Source organism: Podarcis vaucheri (assembly GCF_965113315.1).
Source record: "Podarcis vaucheri genome assembly, chromosome: 12".
Taxonomy (NCBI): Eukaryota; Metazoa; Chordata; class Lepidosauria; order Squamata; family Lacertidae; genus Podarcis; species Podarcis vaucheri.
Window position 1 is genome coordinate 17,897,128 of NC_138750.1, and position 17,009 is coordinate 17,914,136.

The 17,009-nt window shown below is 45.6% G+C and overlaps 1 protein-coding gene across 1 annotated transcript in view; it reads right to left on the bottom strand.

Annotated features, from left to right (window-relative positions):
* SH3BP5 (SH3 domain binding protein 5) overlaps window positions 1-17,009 on the bottom strand; it is a 48,071-nt gene that overhangs the window by 13,528 nt on the left and 17,534 nt on the right. Inside the window, exons 3-4 of the mRNA XM_082193054.1 lie at window positions 16,790-16,918; window positions 1,138-1,302 (exon numbers count right to left, since the gene is read on the bottom strand). Coding sequence (XP_082049180.1) covers window positions 1,138-1,302; window positions 16,790-16,918 — 294 coding nt within the window. The remainder of the gene's footprint in view (window positions 1-1,137; window positions 1,303-16,789; window positions 16,919-17,009) is intronic.

The following is a 17,009-nucleotide window of genomic DNA, read 5'->3' on the forward strand; positions in this document are numbered from 1 at the left end:
GGTATTTGGGCTTTTAATGTATTCCAGTTTGATTGTGTTTTGCTGCCGCGAAAATTACTTGGCATTCCCGCAGATTAGGCTTCATAGCATTTCATTCTCAGCTATCATCCGATGGCCATGTTGGGCCATATCCTATATGGCCATATGGGATGGCCATATCCCTCACTGGATAACTGCAGCATCACGTGATGACTTCAATGTGTGAAAGAACCATCAGAGATCAAAAGACATCTAAATCAGCCTTGTATATACAACCCTAAAAAGCTGGCAGAGAAGGGCTTTATTTCAATGCTGGGCATTCTATTCCTCCTTCACCAGCAAATTTATCTACACACAGTTTGCATTGTGACTCCCAAGTTAGTGCAAAGCTAATCTAGAATTCGACACAAACTAGAGGCAGTTCATACATTCAGCTACACAACATTCTTTTTTTAATTTTTTTAATTTTTACTGGAATTTTATTTACAACATAACATTAACCCCCACCCCAATACACAAATCCACCCTCATTAAATGTGAACATAACATACAATGAGCATAACATACAATACAAACAACCAAATAAAAGACTTCCTTTATCCTGTATCTGGCCTCCTAATTTACTTCTAAAAAACTGTTTCCTTTATGGATAATTATTAAGATTTTTCTAATTATAACTTAAATATCCACAAAGTCTCCTGCAGACATTAATCGAAACAAGTCCAGGTATGTATTTTAGGGCACTGTTTAGTGAAGTATTCTCTGCATTTTCCCCATGTTTTTTGAAACTCTTGTCTAGTGTGATCTCTAATTGCCTGTTAATCTAGCCAGTTCAATATACTCTAAGAGTTTGTCTTGCCATTCCTTTTTTGTTGGCACAGTTTCTTTAGCTACACAACGTTCTGACCTACACTCACAGCAAGACTCATCCCACTTCGTAGTAGAAGCTGGAAAATGCAACAGTGCAAATGATTTGTGTGTCTTCTTCCCTGCTTGTAAGAGCCAGATGTAAAATGCATGCCACCCAACATTCTGCACAATGATCAGCTCCATCTGCCTGCCCAAAGTATCCAATAATTTTTAGCTCCCCGTTCTCCAAGGCAGCAGAGGCACAGGAAAGGAACAGCTTTTCCAAGGCATGCCAGCAACAGATCTTACCCTCTGAGTGGCGTGGTTGAGCATCTCCTGCCAGGCAGAATCAAACTGACGCTTGTCATCTTCCAGCAGCCTCTGCTCAGCAAGGGAAATGGTCTCTTTCGCAGCTCGGAGGACCTCCGTGGCTCTCTGAAAATCCTGGGTTGCTTTCTGAGCTTCCAACTGTGCCTAAAAGATGCGAGAGAGAGGCAGCGATTTAGCACAAACAGATTTCAACATGTACAAAAGAAGGGAAAATCAGACACAAAACGGTATCCCTTTATTGACTTTGTTAAGACATCACCTTGCCAACAAAAGTCCGTATAGTTAAAGCTATGGTTTTCCCAGTAGTGATGTATGGAAGTGAGAGCTGGACCATAAAGAAGGCTGATCGCCGAAGAATTGATGCTTTTGAATTATGGTGCTGGAGTCTTGAGAGTCCCATGGACTGCAAGAAGATCAAACCTCTCCATTCTTAAGGAAATCAGCCCTGAATGCTCACTGGAAGGACAGATCATGAAGCTGAGGCTCCAAGACTTTGGCCACCTCATGAGAAGAGAAGACTCCCTGGAAAAGACCCTGATGTTGGGAAAGATGGAGGGCACAAGGAGAAGGGGACGACAGAGGACGAGATGGTTGGATAGTGTTCACGAAGCTTCCACTGTGGGAGGCAGTGGAAGACAGGAGTGCCTGGCGTGCTCTGGTCCATGGGGTCACGAAGAGTCAGACACGACTAAACAACAAGACAAATAAATGTGGTTTTGACCCTCCACCGACGCATGGAACCTTATGGAGAGAAACATCCATTTCTGGAGCTCTAGTAACCTGTGACCCTGAAATTTCAGGTGCCCCCCCCCTCCAAAAAAAACCTGATGCCAAAGTTTTGTGCAAGTTTTGAGCCATTTTATGCCACAAACCCGGTGTTTTGTGCTGCCTCCCAAACTGAGTAATTGACAAATCAAATCGGGGTGACGACTTAATGCCCCCCCAAGCCTACCCTTGCCTGATTGATTCCAAACCAGTGCCAAAGTTGTGTGCCGGTTTGTGTGCTGGGGGTGGGCAGGGAAAGAAATGGATAATTGCCGGGTTTCAGTTTTGCCTAATGGTTCCCCATCTTGTTTTTTATTTCAGCTTGTCTCCTTAAATGCTATTAGTGGTCAACTTCTAATTTGATTTACCTGTCCGCAGACAGTTTTTCCAGGCCATGTGGCCAGCATGACTAAGCCACTTCTGGCACAACGGAGCACCAAAACCAGAACAGTGCACGGAAATGCCATTTACCTTCCCGCCAGAGCGGTACCTATTTATCTACTTGCACTTTGACGTGCTTTCGAACTGCTAGGTTGGCAGGAGCAGGGACTGAGCAACAGGAGCTCACCCCATCGCCGGGATTCGAACCGCCGACCTTCTGGTCGGCAAGCCTAAGAGGCTCAGTGGTTTAGCCCAAAGCGCCATCTACATCCCTTCTTAGTATTTTAGGGCTGGGCAATATCTGGTTTCCAACCTTGCGGTATGTCACCAACTAAACATTGTGATATACTGTTATATGCAATGTCTAAATTAAGAATGGACCTATGTAGAGGTATTGGCTGGCTTCAAGGTTTTTCCTGCACCATGAATTTTGCATAGCACACACACATCATGATTTGCAATATATTGCCAGGTTAAAAAATTATGAAACCAATATCATGATATGGACTTCAAACTGTTTTTTGACGATGTATCAGTTTATCACTCAGCCCTAATCTGTACATGATGAGGGAAAGGAATTTTTACTCCTTCTCTCTCCTCCTTTATTTTAATTCCTTTTTCCTCCCCTTGTTAAAATTCACAAATACTTTTCTAAACCTCTTTGCTGCATTCGGATGGCTTTCGGAGCTTTACCCTGAGATCGTTAAGCGCTGGCAGAAGTCGGAGGCATTAGGAAACATTTAGGAAAGCTGCGCATTATTTAGCAAATAAAATATCAGGCAAATTCACTGCTAAAGAGCTCCAGCTGAGCAGGCCAGCTTGCAACAGCTTAACGCGGCCTTGCCGTTCCTAAGCTTCCCTGCCAACTGCTTGCTTGCAAGGAATAAATGTATGTTACGCCTCCCAAATTCCTTTGGCTACATAACATATTTAAACATGATGGAATGATTATCATTGTATAACCCTTAAACAGCCATTGGTTGTGCACTTATGAGCTTGTTTGTCATAGGTGCTGGAGGTTGCCAATCTACGCAGTGTTGGTTATCCCATTTTATAAGTTATGGGGTTGCCAAAGGCCAAGCCATTTGAATTTATTGTATTTTTCCGTGTATAAGACGCCCCCATATGTAAGCGACCCCTATTCTTTTAAACCCGAAATTAAGAAATTAAGTTGTTTAGCTTTTTTGGGGGGTGGGGGAGGTCACTTCCACCAACCGCTCACCTGCCTGCCTGCCCGCCACTCCCAATTGCTTGCCACAGCCACTGCCAATCGCACACCTCGCCACAGCCGCCAATTATCTGCCCACTCACTGCCACCAACAGCCCACCCGCCCACTTGCCACAGCCACCAATCGCCAGGAGAATTATGCTAAGATGAAGATAATGCTTGGCAAACCCTCCCCGTGATCAACTCCTACCCGGAAACCTATGTCCCCACTGTGGAAGGATGTGTGGATCCAGAATTGACCTCCACAGTCACTTACGGACTCACTTTTAAAACCCTGTTTATGGAAGACAATCTTAACTCGGCTACGAATGCTCGCCAAAGGAGGAGAAGCTGTCCAGGTACTGAAAAGTCCTGTTTTCAACTCTGTCTTTAGAATATATTACACGGCACAACCATTTAAAGTCGTCTTTTCTAAGTGCTTTTTCATGTTGTCGTTTGAGATGCTCCGGCTAAGCTCCCAGCGCACACAGCATGAACTATTTATTTCCTCCAGCATCACGTTCTGCTGGCCTACTTTACGGCAGGAGTTTTCTTCTTTTCGTGAAATCCCTTGAGAATGTTACTGTTCAAGGAACTAAGAGCGGCACAGCCAGGGAGTGTGGCGTAGGGGTTAGAGCGATGCATGAAGACTTGGGAAACCAGGATCTAAATGCCACACAGCTCACTGAATGAACTCAGGCTACTCAGGGGTCTCAGTCTAACATACCTGGTATGTTATAAGAGCAGGAGGTGGAGAATCAAGAATATAATCCTTGAACTTCTTGGAGGAAAGGTGGGGTATTCATGTCACGATTAAACGCCTGACCTTTACCAAATATAGGGTCCAGAAATAAAACAGGAGTCTGAACCAGGGTTTGAAATTAGCAGGGCGCCAGGCGCATTTTGCGCCTAAGGATTCTCCATTTGCGAGAACCTCAAAAAGTCTGGGCGCCATTTTTCCCCGCCTGGCTGACACTCAAGGATTACTGAAATGCATGTGCTTTGAAGCCTTTAAGTATACGTTCAGGACAGACAATATGTTAAGGTGTTTAACAATAAAGAGTAGAGCGTTTTAATAATAATAATAATAATAATAATAAATTTTATTTATACCCCGCCCTCCCCAGCCAAGGTTGGGTTCAGGGAGGCTAACAAGCAATAATAAAAACAAGTTGAATGAATACAACTTAAAAACAAGATTAAAATACAACATTAAAATGCAGCCTCATCACAGGAGGAGAAAGGAAAAAGAAAGAGGGGGAAGGAATCAAACTGGCTCCAAGCCAAAGGCCAGGTGGAACAACCCTGTCTTGCAGGCCCTGCAGAAAGAAATCAGATCCTGCAGGGCCCTGGTCTCATAAGGCAGAGCGTTCCACCAGACCGGAGCCAGTGTTGAAAAGGCCCTGGCTCTGTTTGAAGCCAATCTAACTTCCTTAGGGCCCGGGACCACAAGGGTGTTGCTATTTATGGACCTTGAGGCTCTCCGTGGGGCATAGCAGGAGAGGTGGTCTCGTAGGTACGAGGGTCCTAGGCCGTGAAGGGCTTTAAAGGTCAAAAGCAGCACCTTAAATCTGACCCTGTACTCCACCGGGAGCCAGTGCAGCTGGAAAAGCACTGGGTGAATATTCTCCCATGGCAGAGACCCCGTGAGGAGCCTCGCTGCAGCACTCTGCACCCGCTGGAGTTTCTGGGACAGCTTCAAAGGCAGCCCCGTGTAGAGCGAATTACAGTAGTCAAGCCTGGAGGTGACCGTCGCATGGATCACTGTGGCCAGGTCGGGGCGGGAAAGGTAAGGGACCAACTGCTTGATGTGGCAAAGGTGGAAAAATGGCGCCTTGGCTGTTGCTGTTACCTGCGCCTTGAAAACTGATGTACGGCACCAATATTTTTATTGTAAACGCCAAATTAAACGTAGTAACAAGTTCTGCTAAAAATGTGATGTTAGCAATGTGTCGCTTATGTGAATTGCGTATTAATTCATGCTTATCAAAATAATAATAAAAAAGTGTTGCTGAACACCCCACAGGGGCAACTAGACGTTCTGTTTTGGTACCCACAACCCAAGTCCCAGAAACCATTTGGCTCCTAGCTTTTCCACCCGCATTTCTGACACTGGTCTGACCCTGGGTAAGCATGACTGGAACACACGCCAAAGGACTCATGAGTTCTACTGGATAACAGCGTAAAATGATTTCTGAAATCATTTTCATAAATTGAAAATGACCCCACAGCTTGTGCTTTGGCCCAGAACAATCAAGGTCATTTTCAAGTCTATTAACAGCAGAACTGTACGGAAGACATTGAAGCCAATGCCATTCTAGTGTGGGTGGTCAACATGCGGAAACCTGCTTTCCTTTCTCCTTGCCACCCTTTCCTCAAAGAAAAACAACTAGAAATGTGATCCTAAAACAGTTCCAGGAGGCGCGTGTGTGTGTGTGGAATCACTTGAGATCACAAAGAGAACTTCCATTATTTGCACACACAAAGACCACAAGCAACAGCCCAACAAAGGACGACTTTATAAGAAGCCTTTCTCTCCCTCTCCCTATTATGGTTCAAGCAAGATACGATTCAGTCATTGTACCGAGATGCAGAACACAAATCATGCCCCACACCCAAAAAAGTAGCAAGCGCGTTCCTTCCATCATCCTCAAAGCTTGCATCAAGGACTGTCAAACCAGCATCTTCCCAAGAAATCTTGGTGGCACTTCCGCAGAAACTATTTCAACCTCTAAGTGACAAAGGAAGACGAGAGAAGGAACCCCACCCTCCAGGCAGTAAATCAGAATTCAGAAAGCCTTAACCATATCTCTGTGGTATCAAATGTGTCACTGAACCAGTGTTTGAAATTAGGCAGGCGCCAGGCGTGTTTTGTGACTGGTGCGGGGGTCCAATTGCAACCACATGGAGAGCTCTGGCTGCCAGGTTGGCAACTGACGTCTCCATCTGGCTGGCCCTCCAGCTTCCTTAAGCAGCTAAGCAGAAGAGCTGTATTTGGAAGTAATAATAATAATAATAATAATAATAATAATAATACTAAAAAAAACTTTTATTTGTATCCCGCCCTCCCTGGCCGAGACCAGGCTCAGGGCGGCTAACATCAAATATAAACATTGATACAAAATCAAACAATAATTAAATCACCTCTTAAAAACAAGTCAGGGTAAAATTTTAATGTCGGGTGTATCATGTGTTCTTTATATTCTGTTGGAAGCCACCCAGAGTGACCCAGATGGGCAGGGTGGTGACGGCTGTTTTATAATGATGATGATGATGATATCACAGCTTTATAGGGATCACCACAAAATAAACAAACAGACAGGGGACAGGAGACCCTTGCTTACTGTGCTCTAGAGCAGTGTTTCCCAACTGGGGGCCCCCAGGATATTCCAAGGGGGTCACAGGTGAAAATCGTGTAAATGGGAGGCCACAGCACAAGGCTAGGAGGCCACAGAGGGAAGTGAGAAGAAGAGAATCTTTAAAATGAAAAAAAGTGCGGTGGTGGGGTGGCAATGGGTAGGGCTGGGCGAGCCAGAGCTGCTTGTTGCTGCCGCCAGCGCTGAGCCCGGTGGCAGCCTGCGCCCAACTCTGCAGGGTGCAGGCTGCAACCCACCCCAGCGCCTACTGGATCGGGGCCTTCAGATGTTGGAAGGCGTGGGGTGAAATCCACTCCAGCGCTTAGCCGAGCAGGGTCGTCTGTTGCTGCTGACTTGCTTCTAGTAAATAACTGTCTACTCAGAAGAAAGTCACAATGCGTTCAGTGGGCCTTACTCCCAGGTAAGGGAGGGGGGCTATACAGTGGTGCCTCGCAAGATGAAAAGAATCCGTTCTGTGATTCTCTTCGTCTAGAGGTTTTTTCGTCTTGCGAAGCAAGCCCATTGACGGATTAGCGGATTAGCGCTATTAGCGGCTTTTAGCGGCTTATCTGCTGATCGGATCAGCTGATAAGCGGCTTAGCGGCTTAGAAAAAGGGGGGAGGGGGAAAACCAGCAGGAACTCGCAAGACATTGTCGTCTTGCGAAGCAAGCCTATAGGAAATTCGTTTTGCGAAGCACCTCCAAAACGGAAAACGCTTTCATCTAGCAAGTTTTCCGTCTTGCGAGGCATTCGTCTTGCGGGGCACCACTGTAGTGTTTTATCTAGACAGCCAGGGCTCCTCTGGATCACAAGATCTTTTTGCACTAGGTCAGCGAGGACCACTTGCTTTTTCAAATTCTCCCATATATACAAAACTCCCTGGGTGCCTTTTTGAACCATATCTGCAGGTTTCCCCCTCTGTGTCAAATAACGGGGGTTAATTAAGTGTTGTTTAATTTTTATAATACATGGAAGATGGATCTTCCTCGGGACTCTCCATTCCTTGGAGGTTTCTAAGAAGAGGTTGGATGGCAGCTGCCGCCCCCCCCCCCCCGGGCTACACCCATGAGGAGCACAGGAAGGAAACAAGATTGGAAGGGGGCCACAGGTGGAAAGAAAAAGGTTGGGAAACACTGCCATAGAGGCTCTTTCAAGATCTTGCAGGACCGTCGAGAGATCCCACAAGCTCTAAGAAGGCCCTGATCTTAAAAGATCTTGGATGTGGAGGGGACGGTTCCAGAGATTGTTCTGGCTGCTGCAATTTCGCCTTTACATGCAACCGCTGGAAATGCAACTGTCACATAAATTGCGATCTCCCTTTACATGAAAAGTATCCTAAGAGCCCCAGAAGCAACGAGTCTTTTGGAAAATGCACTATAATACTATTCATCTCAAAACACTTAAAGCTCTTTAAAAAAATTAAACAATTTTTAAACCCCTGCCACTCTGTCACAACAGAATAGCGGAAGCCTAACTTATCCAAACCGAACAGCCACACCACAGCAGCATTCAAGCTGAAATTGCCCAAGACAGCCTTTCCCACAAACAAGAGTTCATAGGTTACTTATGCAAGCCTTATCACAACTGACAGCAGGCAAAGGCTATCCGCTTTAAAGCCACAGGCCAGGAAGGAATATTTTAAGTTCCAGCAGACAACACAGCGCACATTCATCATTTCTGTGGCAAAAACTCTGCCTTATCAACATGACCCCATCTGCAGAAATAGGCATTTGGACTCTCCCTCGTCCACAAAAAAGAAATATTTGTGTTAAATTATGTTTACCGCGCTTTTACTCTCTCAACACACACACTGGAAAAAAGCAGGAATATGTTACATGCTTAGCATTACTGGCAGATGCACAGAGACTGTGTCAGGCTTAAAAGTCCACCCAGTGCTGTTTTTCTAGAAAAAGAGGTGTCGGAACTCACCAGGAACGCCTCCCTTGTTCTCTTATAATGGCAATGGCGCCCACCTGAAAGGGGCCGGAATGGCGTTCCGGAGTGTTCCGGCTGGGGAAAAGCTCTAATTCCACTTATGAAACATTCACATTTGGGAATCCTATCACAAGCATGAGGAAAAAGCAGTCTCTTCAAAGATGAATGAGGGATATGGGAAACAGGATTCAGAGCCCATGAATCAGGCCGTTATATAACTGGATTCTTGGACTATGGCTGGGCGATGTAGCATTCAAAACTGGCTTCAAGTCCATATTGGTTTTTGACCTGGCAATATATTGCGAATCATGATGTGTGCGCGTGTGCGCTATGCAAAATTCACAATGCAGGAAAAACCTAGCAATGTTTAGCTGGTGATGCATCACAAAATTGAAAACCAACTCCATCCTTATTTCAAATCACCCGCCCTACCGTTCGCCTCTACATTGTTCCATCTTTATTTCAGACATCGTGATAAATCAGTATATTGCAATGTTTAGCTGGTGATATATCGTGATGTTGAAAACCAGATAATTGCCCAGTCCTATCTTGGACACAGTGAGGGACGCGGGTGGCGCTGTCGGTTAAACCACACAGCCTAGGCAGGAGCTGGGACCGAGCAACGGGAGCTCACCCCGTCGCAGGGATTCGAACCGCCGACCTTCTGATCAGCAAGTCCTAGGCTCTGTGGTTTAACCCACAGTGCCACCCGTGTCCCTTAACCTGTTTAGGGCTGGGCAAAAGCCTGTCTAGGGCTATGTGGTTTCTTTAACAGCCAGAGAGCAACAGTGTGATCATTTTCATCCCTAGCAGCAAGCGGCTTATGCGGAACAGCTCACAGCCCATGATAGCAAACCTGTCAGAGGCTAAAATAAAAAAATTAAAAATCATAACTGGCTGCTCTGGGGGAAACCTAATGAGTGAATTCATGCTTTGGCAACTCTACAAATCACTCCGGTGGCTGGTGTGAAATATTTCCTTTACCAAACCCAGACAACATCCTGCCTTAGAAAAGCAACACCACTTCTCTGGTTGCTAAATTCCAGAGTTTGGGGGACAGGAAATCATTTCGCTTCCTCCAGCAGCTTTTTAAAAGCAGGTCATGCTTCCATTCTTCCTAGAATTCAACACGGTGCATAAATCCAATTAAACCCAGGCACCCAAACAGTCCCCCCGGGCGGATATGGTTTCAAAAACAAGCCAAAGGGCCTGGTTTTGTCAGACGTCTCATGCCTGCATCAGTTCTGGCCTCCGAGTGACATCCAGCCTACACTTCCATGTAAAATCAATCTAGAACTTTATTAGCTGTGGCTCAGTGGTAAAGCGCATGCCTTCCATGCGCAAGGTCCCAGGTTCAAGCCCCGGCCTCTCCATGTTTGCTTTTAATCAGTGCTTTAGTCCATAGATCAATCAACTAGTTTTAGTTAACTGATTAGCAGAAACCAACTTAAAATCAGCAGGGGGGAATTTTAACTGGATTTGTGAAGCTCAGAGTTAAGCACAAAGCTTTTTCTAGACTATTTTGATTCTGGTCAAATAAAGGTTGGCAAAGGGCCCTTCTAACAATCAGTAGCCTTTGTTTAGACAATACTGAGCTAAATGGACTAATAATAATAATAATAATAATAATAATAATAATAATACCCCACCCATCTGGCTGGGTTGCCCTAGCTACTCTGGGCAGCTTCCATAATATACAAAAACATAATAAAACATTAAAAACTCCAGGGCTGCCTTCAGATGTCATCTAAAGGTTGTATAGTTATTTATCTCCTTGACATCTGATGGGAGGGCGTTCCACAGGGTTGGTGCCACTACTGAGAAGGCCCTCTGCTTGGTTCCCTGTAACCTCACTTCTTATTCACAAACAGCAAACAACTTATAAAATACAGATGATCATAGAATCATGGCATTGTAGAGTTGGAAGGGAAATTAAACCACTTTCTAACTGTGGAGACTAGGGGACAATGCTTGGTGTTGCCTCCCGTATGAAGCTCCAAATTCATTCATATAAAAAATTATATTTTTCAGTGTTACATTTTTCAGAACCACATTCACATTAAAATAAGCACTTCCTCGTTCATATCTTTCTTTAAAATAAACCAATCATCCGCGACTTCCCTTCTTCCCCTTCCCTGGTTCCTTCCCTCCCATATTCTTATATATCCATTTAATTCCCTTATTCCTTTATTATTCCTTCATTATGTGTTATGCTGTTGAATTTACCTCAATCCTACTGACATTTTCACATGTTTACAGTTGATTTCCAAATACTCCACAAAATATTTCCATTCCACATTCAATGCATTTGCTCAGAACATTCACTTGGATCATAAGCAATCACACATGCCCGTACAACATCAAGCAACGTGAGCTAAAATTTTTCCAACTAATCAAACTAACAAGCTTGCTCCTAACTTTCTGTTCCTTTTTCATTATATATACTGGTAAGTATATATTACTGAATCATCACAATGTCCCGTTGGAGCAGATACCCAGTATCAAAGCGAGCTCTCTTCTGCAAGCTTGATGTCACGCTCCCACAGTTTACTCAAGATGGTGAAAGCAGGAGGGCACCCAAGATTTAATGATGTTTCTCAACGAAAATGAAGTGATCTCGGAGGTAAAAGGCCGCAATGAAGTGCAGGCCCTAAGGGCCTAATAAATCACACGGGGTCATGGGAGCGAAAGGGTCAAGACGGAGGCACTGCAAGCTTCCAGGGGGCATTGCATCACAACCGACATTAGAAGCAGCAGCAGCAGCAGCAGCAGATTGAAGAAACAAGACTCTCACATTGGCAAGAGCTGCAGAGACACCTCCCTTACTTAATATATGCCATATTTTTCGGTATATAAGGCGAGGCTTTTTGCAAAATAAAAAATGGGTGTCATACCTCAGGTTAAATGTGCTCCAGGTTAAGCATTTTCAGGTTACAGTTTGTGCAGACGCTCAAAATGACATCACGCGCATGTGTGGAAGCGGCGAATCGCGACCCGCGCAGACGCAGGTTGCGTTCGCTTCAGGATGTGAACGGGGCTCCGGAACGGATCCCGTTCGCATCCAGAGGTATCACTGTACATCGATAGTGAATGCGGGGGGGGGGGTGCGATTAATGGAAGCAGCAAGCAGGAGATTGGCAGTGGCGAATGGGCGGGTGATTGGTGGATGTGGCAAGGCGGGCAGGTGACTGGAGGCTGCGGCAGGGCTGGTGGTGGCAGCTGCGGCGAGGTGTGCGATTGGCAGTGGCTGTGGCAAGCGATCGGCAATGGTGGGCAGGTGGGTGGGCAATTGGTGGAAGTGACCTCCCCCACCCCAAAAGTTAAACAACTTAATTTCTTAATATTGGGTTAAAAAAAAAACAGAGGTCGTCTTATACGTGGGGACGTCTTATACGTGGAAAAATACAGTGTGTATATATATGCAACAATGAGAGAAGCTGCGCTTATAGTGTCTTGCCTCAGTAATGGACTGGATGAGAGCCAACAAACTGAAGCCCAATCCAGATAAGACCAAGGCTCTGTTAGTGGGGGTTCCCTAGACCGGATGAGTAGGAGATCGCCTGCTCTTGATAGGGCTACACTTCCTCTGAAGGAGCAGGTTCGTAGCTTGGGGGTCCTCCTGGATCCTTTGCTGTCACTCAAGGCTCAGGTGGCCTCAGTGGCCCAGAGTGTCTTCCACCAGCTTCAGCTGGTGGCCCAGCTATGCCCCTATCTGGACAAAGATAGTCTAATCACTGTTGTCTATGCTCTGGTAACCTCCAAGTTAGATTACTGCAATGCGCTATATGGAGGGCTGCCTCTGAAGACGGTTCAGAAACTTCAGCTAGTGCAGAATTCAGCAGCCAGGTTGCTCACCAGAGCAAGACAGTTTGAGCATCTTACACCGATCCTGGTCTGACTGCACTGGCTACCAATTACCGGTAGTTTCCGGGCCCAATTCAAAGTGCTGGTTTTGAAGTATAAAGCCTTAAACGGCTCAGGACCGCAATACCTCAAGGGCTGCCTCTTTCCATATGAACCTACCTGGACCCTGACATCATCTTTTGAGGCCCTCCTTCGTGTGCCTCCTCCTCTAGAGGTCTGGAGGGTGGCAACACGAGAACGGGGCCTTCTCTGCAGTGGCCCCCCGTCTGTGGAATGCTCTCCCTAGGGAAGTTCGCCTGGTGCCTTCATTATACACCTTTAGGCGCCAGGCAAAAATGTTCCTTTTTAACCAGGCCTTTGGTTGATTTGGTTGACATCCTATGTCCTTTTAAAATGTGGCTCTTTTCGGGGGGGGGGGGGTGTTATTGGGTTGCTGTTTTTATCCTGATTATATATGTTGTGATCTTTTCTATGAACTGCCCTGAGATCTCCGGGTACAGGGCAGTATATAAACTCAATAAAATAATAATAATAATAATAATAATAATAATAATAATAATAATAATAATAATAATAATAATAGAAGAACATTTTCAACAATTATATGCACTTCACAGCAGAGCCGCTTTGCTACGCCACCTTCCAGTGGATTTTGATCTTCCTATAGAAACACAGAAATATTTTCAGTCTCTAAAGTTCTCTCTTCTGGACAAAGAAATAAACTTCCTCGAGTTACCGACGATTACCAAGCACGACTGCGTCAGCAGAAGAGGTCAGCCAGTTATTGTGCTGAACTATGCCAGCTCTTTCGCTTGTCACCGACTCCGTGGCGGCCGGCCAAACATGAATCCAACTCTGCCCCATTTTCACAGACATAGGATTTTTGTTCTCAGAACTCATCCTTCCTCGCAGCTCTTGCCAAGAAGGGTTTTTGCAAGACGGGGCAAATCTGTACAGTCGCATGGTTTACCGCAAGTTCCAAAACAGCAAAAAGTGAAATTTTAATGACTCTGAAGATGGCACTGGTGATTCAAACGATCGACTAACTTAGGACACATTCACACCGTATGTTTAAAGCGAATTACTTCCTCCAAAGGAATCCTGGCAACTGTAGTTTATCCCTTGCAAACCTACAATTCCCAGCACTCTTAACACACTACAGTTCCCAGGATTGTTTGGAGGGACCCACCTGCTTTAAATGCCATGGTATGGATGTAACTTTAGACCGGATCTGCTTTTAACATATGGATTTTTTTTGTTAAAGAATAGTTTTTAAAATCAGAGCAGGAATCACTTTTGAATGCAATCACAATTTCTGGTTTTTCAGGACACCCAACAGATGTTCTGTTGTGTTCAGCTATATATGCGTGGGGGCTTATTATGAACACATGAACACATGAATGCTGGATGTAGAATCATGCAACAATTTCAATTTCTACACTTAGAATCATAGAATTGCCCAAGGACCATATAGTCCAATCCCCTGGAATGCAGGAATCTCGGCTAAAGCAGCCACGACAGATGATCATCTCTGCTTAGAAACCTTAAAGCAAGAGAACCCACAACCTCCCGAGGGCGACTGTTCCACTGTCAAACAACTCTTACTATCAGAAAGTTCTTCCCGATGTCTAGTCAGAATCGCCTTTCTTGTAATTTGAATTGTGTGCAATTCCACTCCACACCCTTCTCCACGCAGTCACATAACATCCAAAAAGTGCAACGAAGTCAAGGAGCAGCTCCGGAATTAGCAAAGGGATAGCCAGCACAGGATGGGTTTACTACAGGTGTGTGTGTGTGTGACGGGGAACACCGTGCTGTGATCTAAACCACTGAGCCTCTTGGGCTTGCAGATCGGAAGGTCACTTGTTCGAATCCCTGCGACGGAGTGAGCTTCCGTTGCTCTGTCCCAGCTCCTGCCAACCTAGCAGTTCGAAAGCACACCAGTGCAAGTAGATAAATAGGTACCACTCTGGGTTCCGTGTGCTCTGGTTTCCATCACGGTGTCCTGTTGCACCAGAAGTGGTTTTGTCCTGCTGGCCACATGACCCCGAAAGAAGTCTGTGAACAAACGCCAGCTCCCTCAGCCTGAAAGCGAGATGAGCGCCACAACCCCATAGTCGCCTTTGAGTGGACTTAACTGTCCAGGGTTCTTTACCTTTACCCTTTTTTGCAGCAGCTCATTATTCCACCTTAGCCACACAAGCCTTTTTCATAGAATTGTAGAGTTGGACGGGACCCCCAAAGGCCATCTAGTCTCACCCTCCTTTTTTTGGGGGGGGGGGGCAAGCTGCACTCTGCACAAACAGTGCTCCAGAGTAAGCTACAAACATGATCAGAGCAAAAGAATTGCTGACAAGTATGTTTCGGTTGTCAATGAGCCTAATCGCTTTCCAGAGGCTGATCCTTCAAACTAGGACCACAAACAAGCATGAAAAGCAATTTATAAGCTGGTAACAGGATGACTTTGATGGGCTCCCACCCAATTCAGGTTTGTCAAGCCAGCTGACGGTTTATAGAAAGAGCCCCCTGTCTCGGACTACAAGCCCAGATCCCAACTCACCTTCCCATTAGTAATAATCAAGGCTTAGATTCCATTGTGACGCAGCCACCCAACTGCTTCATCGCTCTCTGCTCCTAAGAGAAATGAGCACACACTGCAAATAATTCCAGAATGTGGGGTCATGAGAGCTGGCCCCATGTCTCACAAAAGTGAAAGGCCTGAGGATGGAGGGTTTTTTCCCTAATCATTACAGGAGAACGAACCGAGGGCATTAACTACAATTGCACCATTGAATATCATTGTTCCATTCAATGCACCATTGAGTCTAGCCATACTGTCTGCTGGTCATAAAATCAAAACTGGATCAAGGGGGGTATTGTAAGAAAAGAAAGCCATCTCAGTCACTATTATGAGATTTAAAAACAGCGTGTCACAATATGATGATCACAAAGCAGCCGCACAGCCATGTCCAGTCACAACTGTCTTCACACCCTAAGCCACAAACAGTCACTTTTAAGCAATGCCACCAGAATTTTTTGTTCTCCTTTTTGGTTCAAAACCACAGAAAGAGAAGGTGCAAGAGAGAAACTCCTCCATATTTTAGCTTGCCATCAGTTTCCATAGCAACCCCAAAAGCCCGTGAGTAAGCAACGCCCAAACGTCTTCAAATTACAACACACCCACATGCTTTTTTAAATCGATTTGCAATTCGAGCTTCTGAGCATCCGGGATTTTAAAAATCAGAACAAAGAAATGGAAATCCCAAGACCAATAATTAGTTGTGCTCTGACGCAATTGCTGGGAATCACAGGAACGCAGATAGGTTTTTGGAAGGATCTGACAGATCGCTATTATTAGTGGGGACGGGGAAAGAGAACAGAGCAAGTCCTTTCAGAGTTTAGTTGCGCGTGGGTGATATTTACAAGCAGCCGGAGAGGGTACAGAAGGAGAAAAACGGTGTCATCAGTCCCGCGACCATTACGCACAGTTGAAACATCCACAATGATATTCGTCAAATGCTTACACATTGCACAATATAAACAGCATCTTTGTGCAGTGGTCCCTTGGTTCTCGAACTTAATCTGTTCCAGGAGTCCGTTCCGACACCCAAAACCATTCAAAAACCAAGGCGCAGCTTCCGATTGAGTGCAGGAGCTTCCTGCACTCAAGCGGAAGCCGGATCAGACGTTCAGCTTCCAGAAAACGTTCACAAACCGGAACACTTACTTCTGGGTTTGCGGCATTCGGGAGCCAAGCCATTTGAGAACCAAGGTGCCGCTACAGTCTTGGTGGGCAGATCTGGATGATCATTCACTATAGTTTATAAAGCTAAGAACGAGAATTGGGGCCAAGCCTTCAGCTTTGGCTCGAAGTTCCTGGCTTGTATGCAACCAGTTCTTCGTTCTGTCCAAACCGGGGAATTCTGGCTCCACAAACCGAGAGAATAAGCCAAGATCACGCCCTTAATACAAGCCAGGACCAAAGCCAGTGCAGAACAATTGCAGTATATGAACAATCGCAGTATATGAAGCTGCCAACCATGCTCCAAAGCAGGCTAAAGTGTACTCTGTGTGGCTAGAGTCACACCCTCGCCGCTTAATAGCAAAGGCTTTTCGGCTTACCTGCCTGGCAACCCTCCGAGCTTCCCAGTAGGGTTTCGAGTCTTCGACAGCTTTCCCAATCTTCTTCACTAGCTCATCGAGTTTTATTGTCGCCTCAACCAGGACGGAGCGGAATTTCTGGCGCGCATCCTGCAACAGAGAAGGGAAGCAAAAAGGTGTCAGGAGACGATTCTCGCAGTTGTAATTCACTAAGCCTGCCCATCCTGAACAACATGGAGGA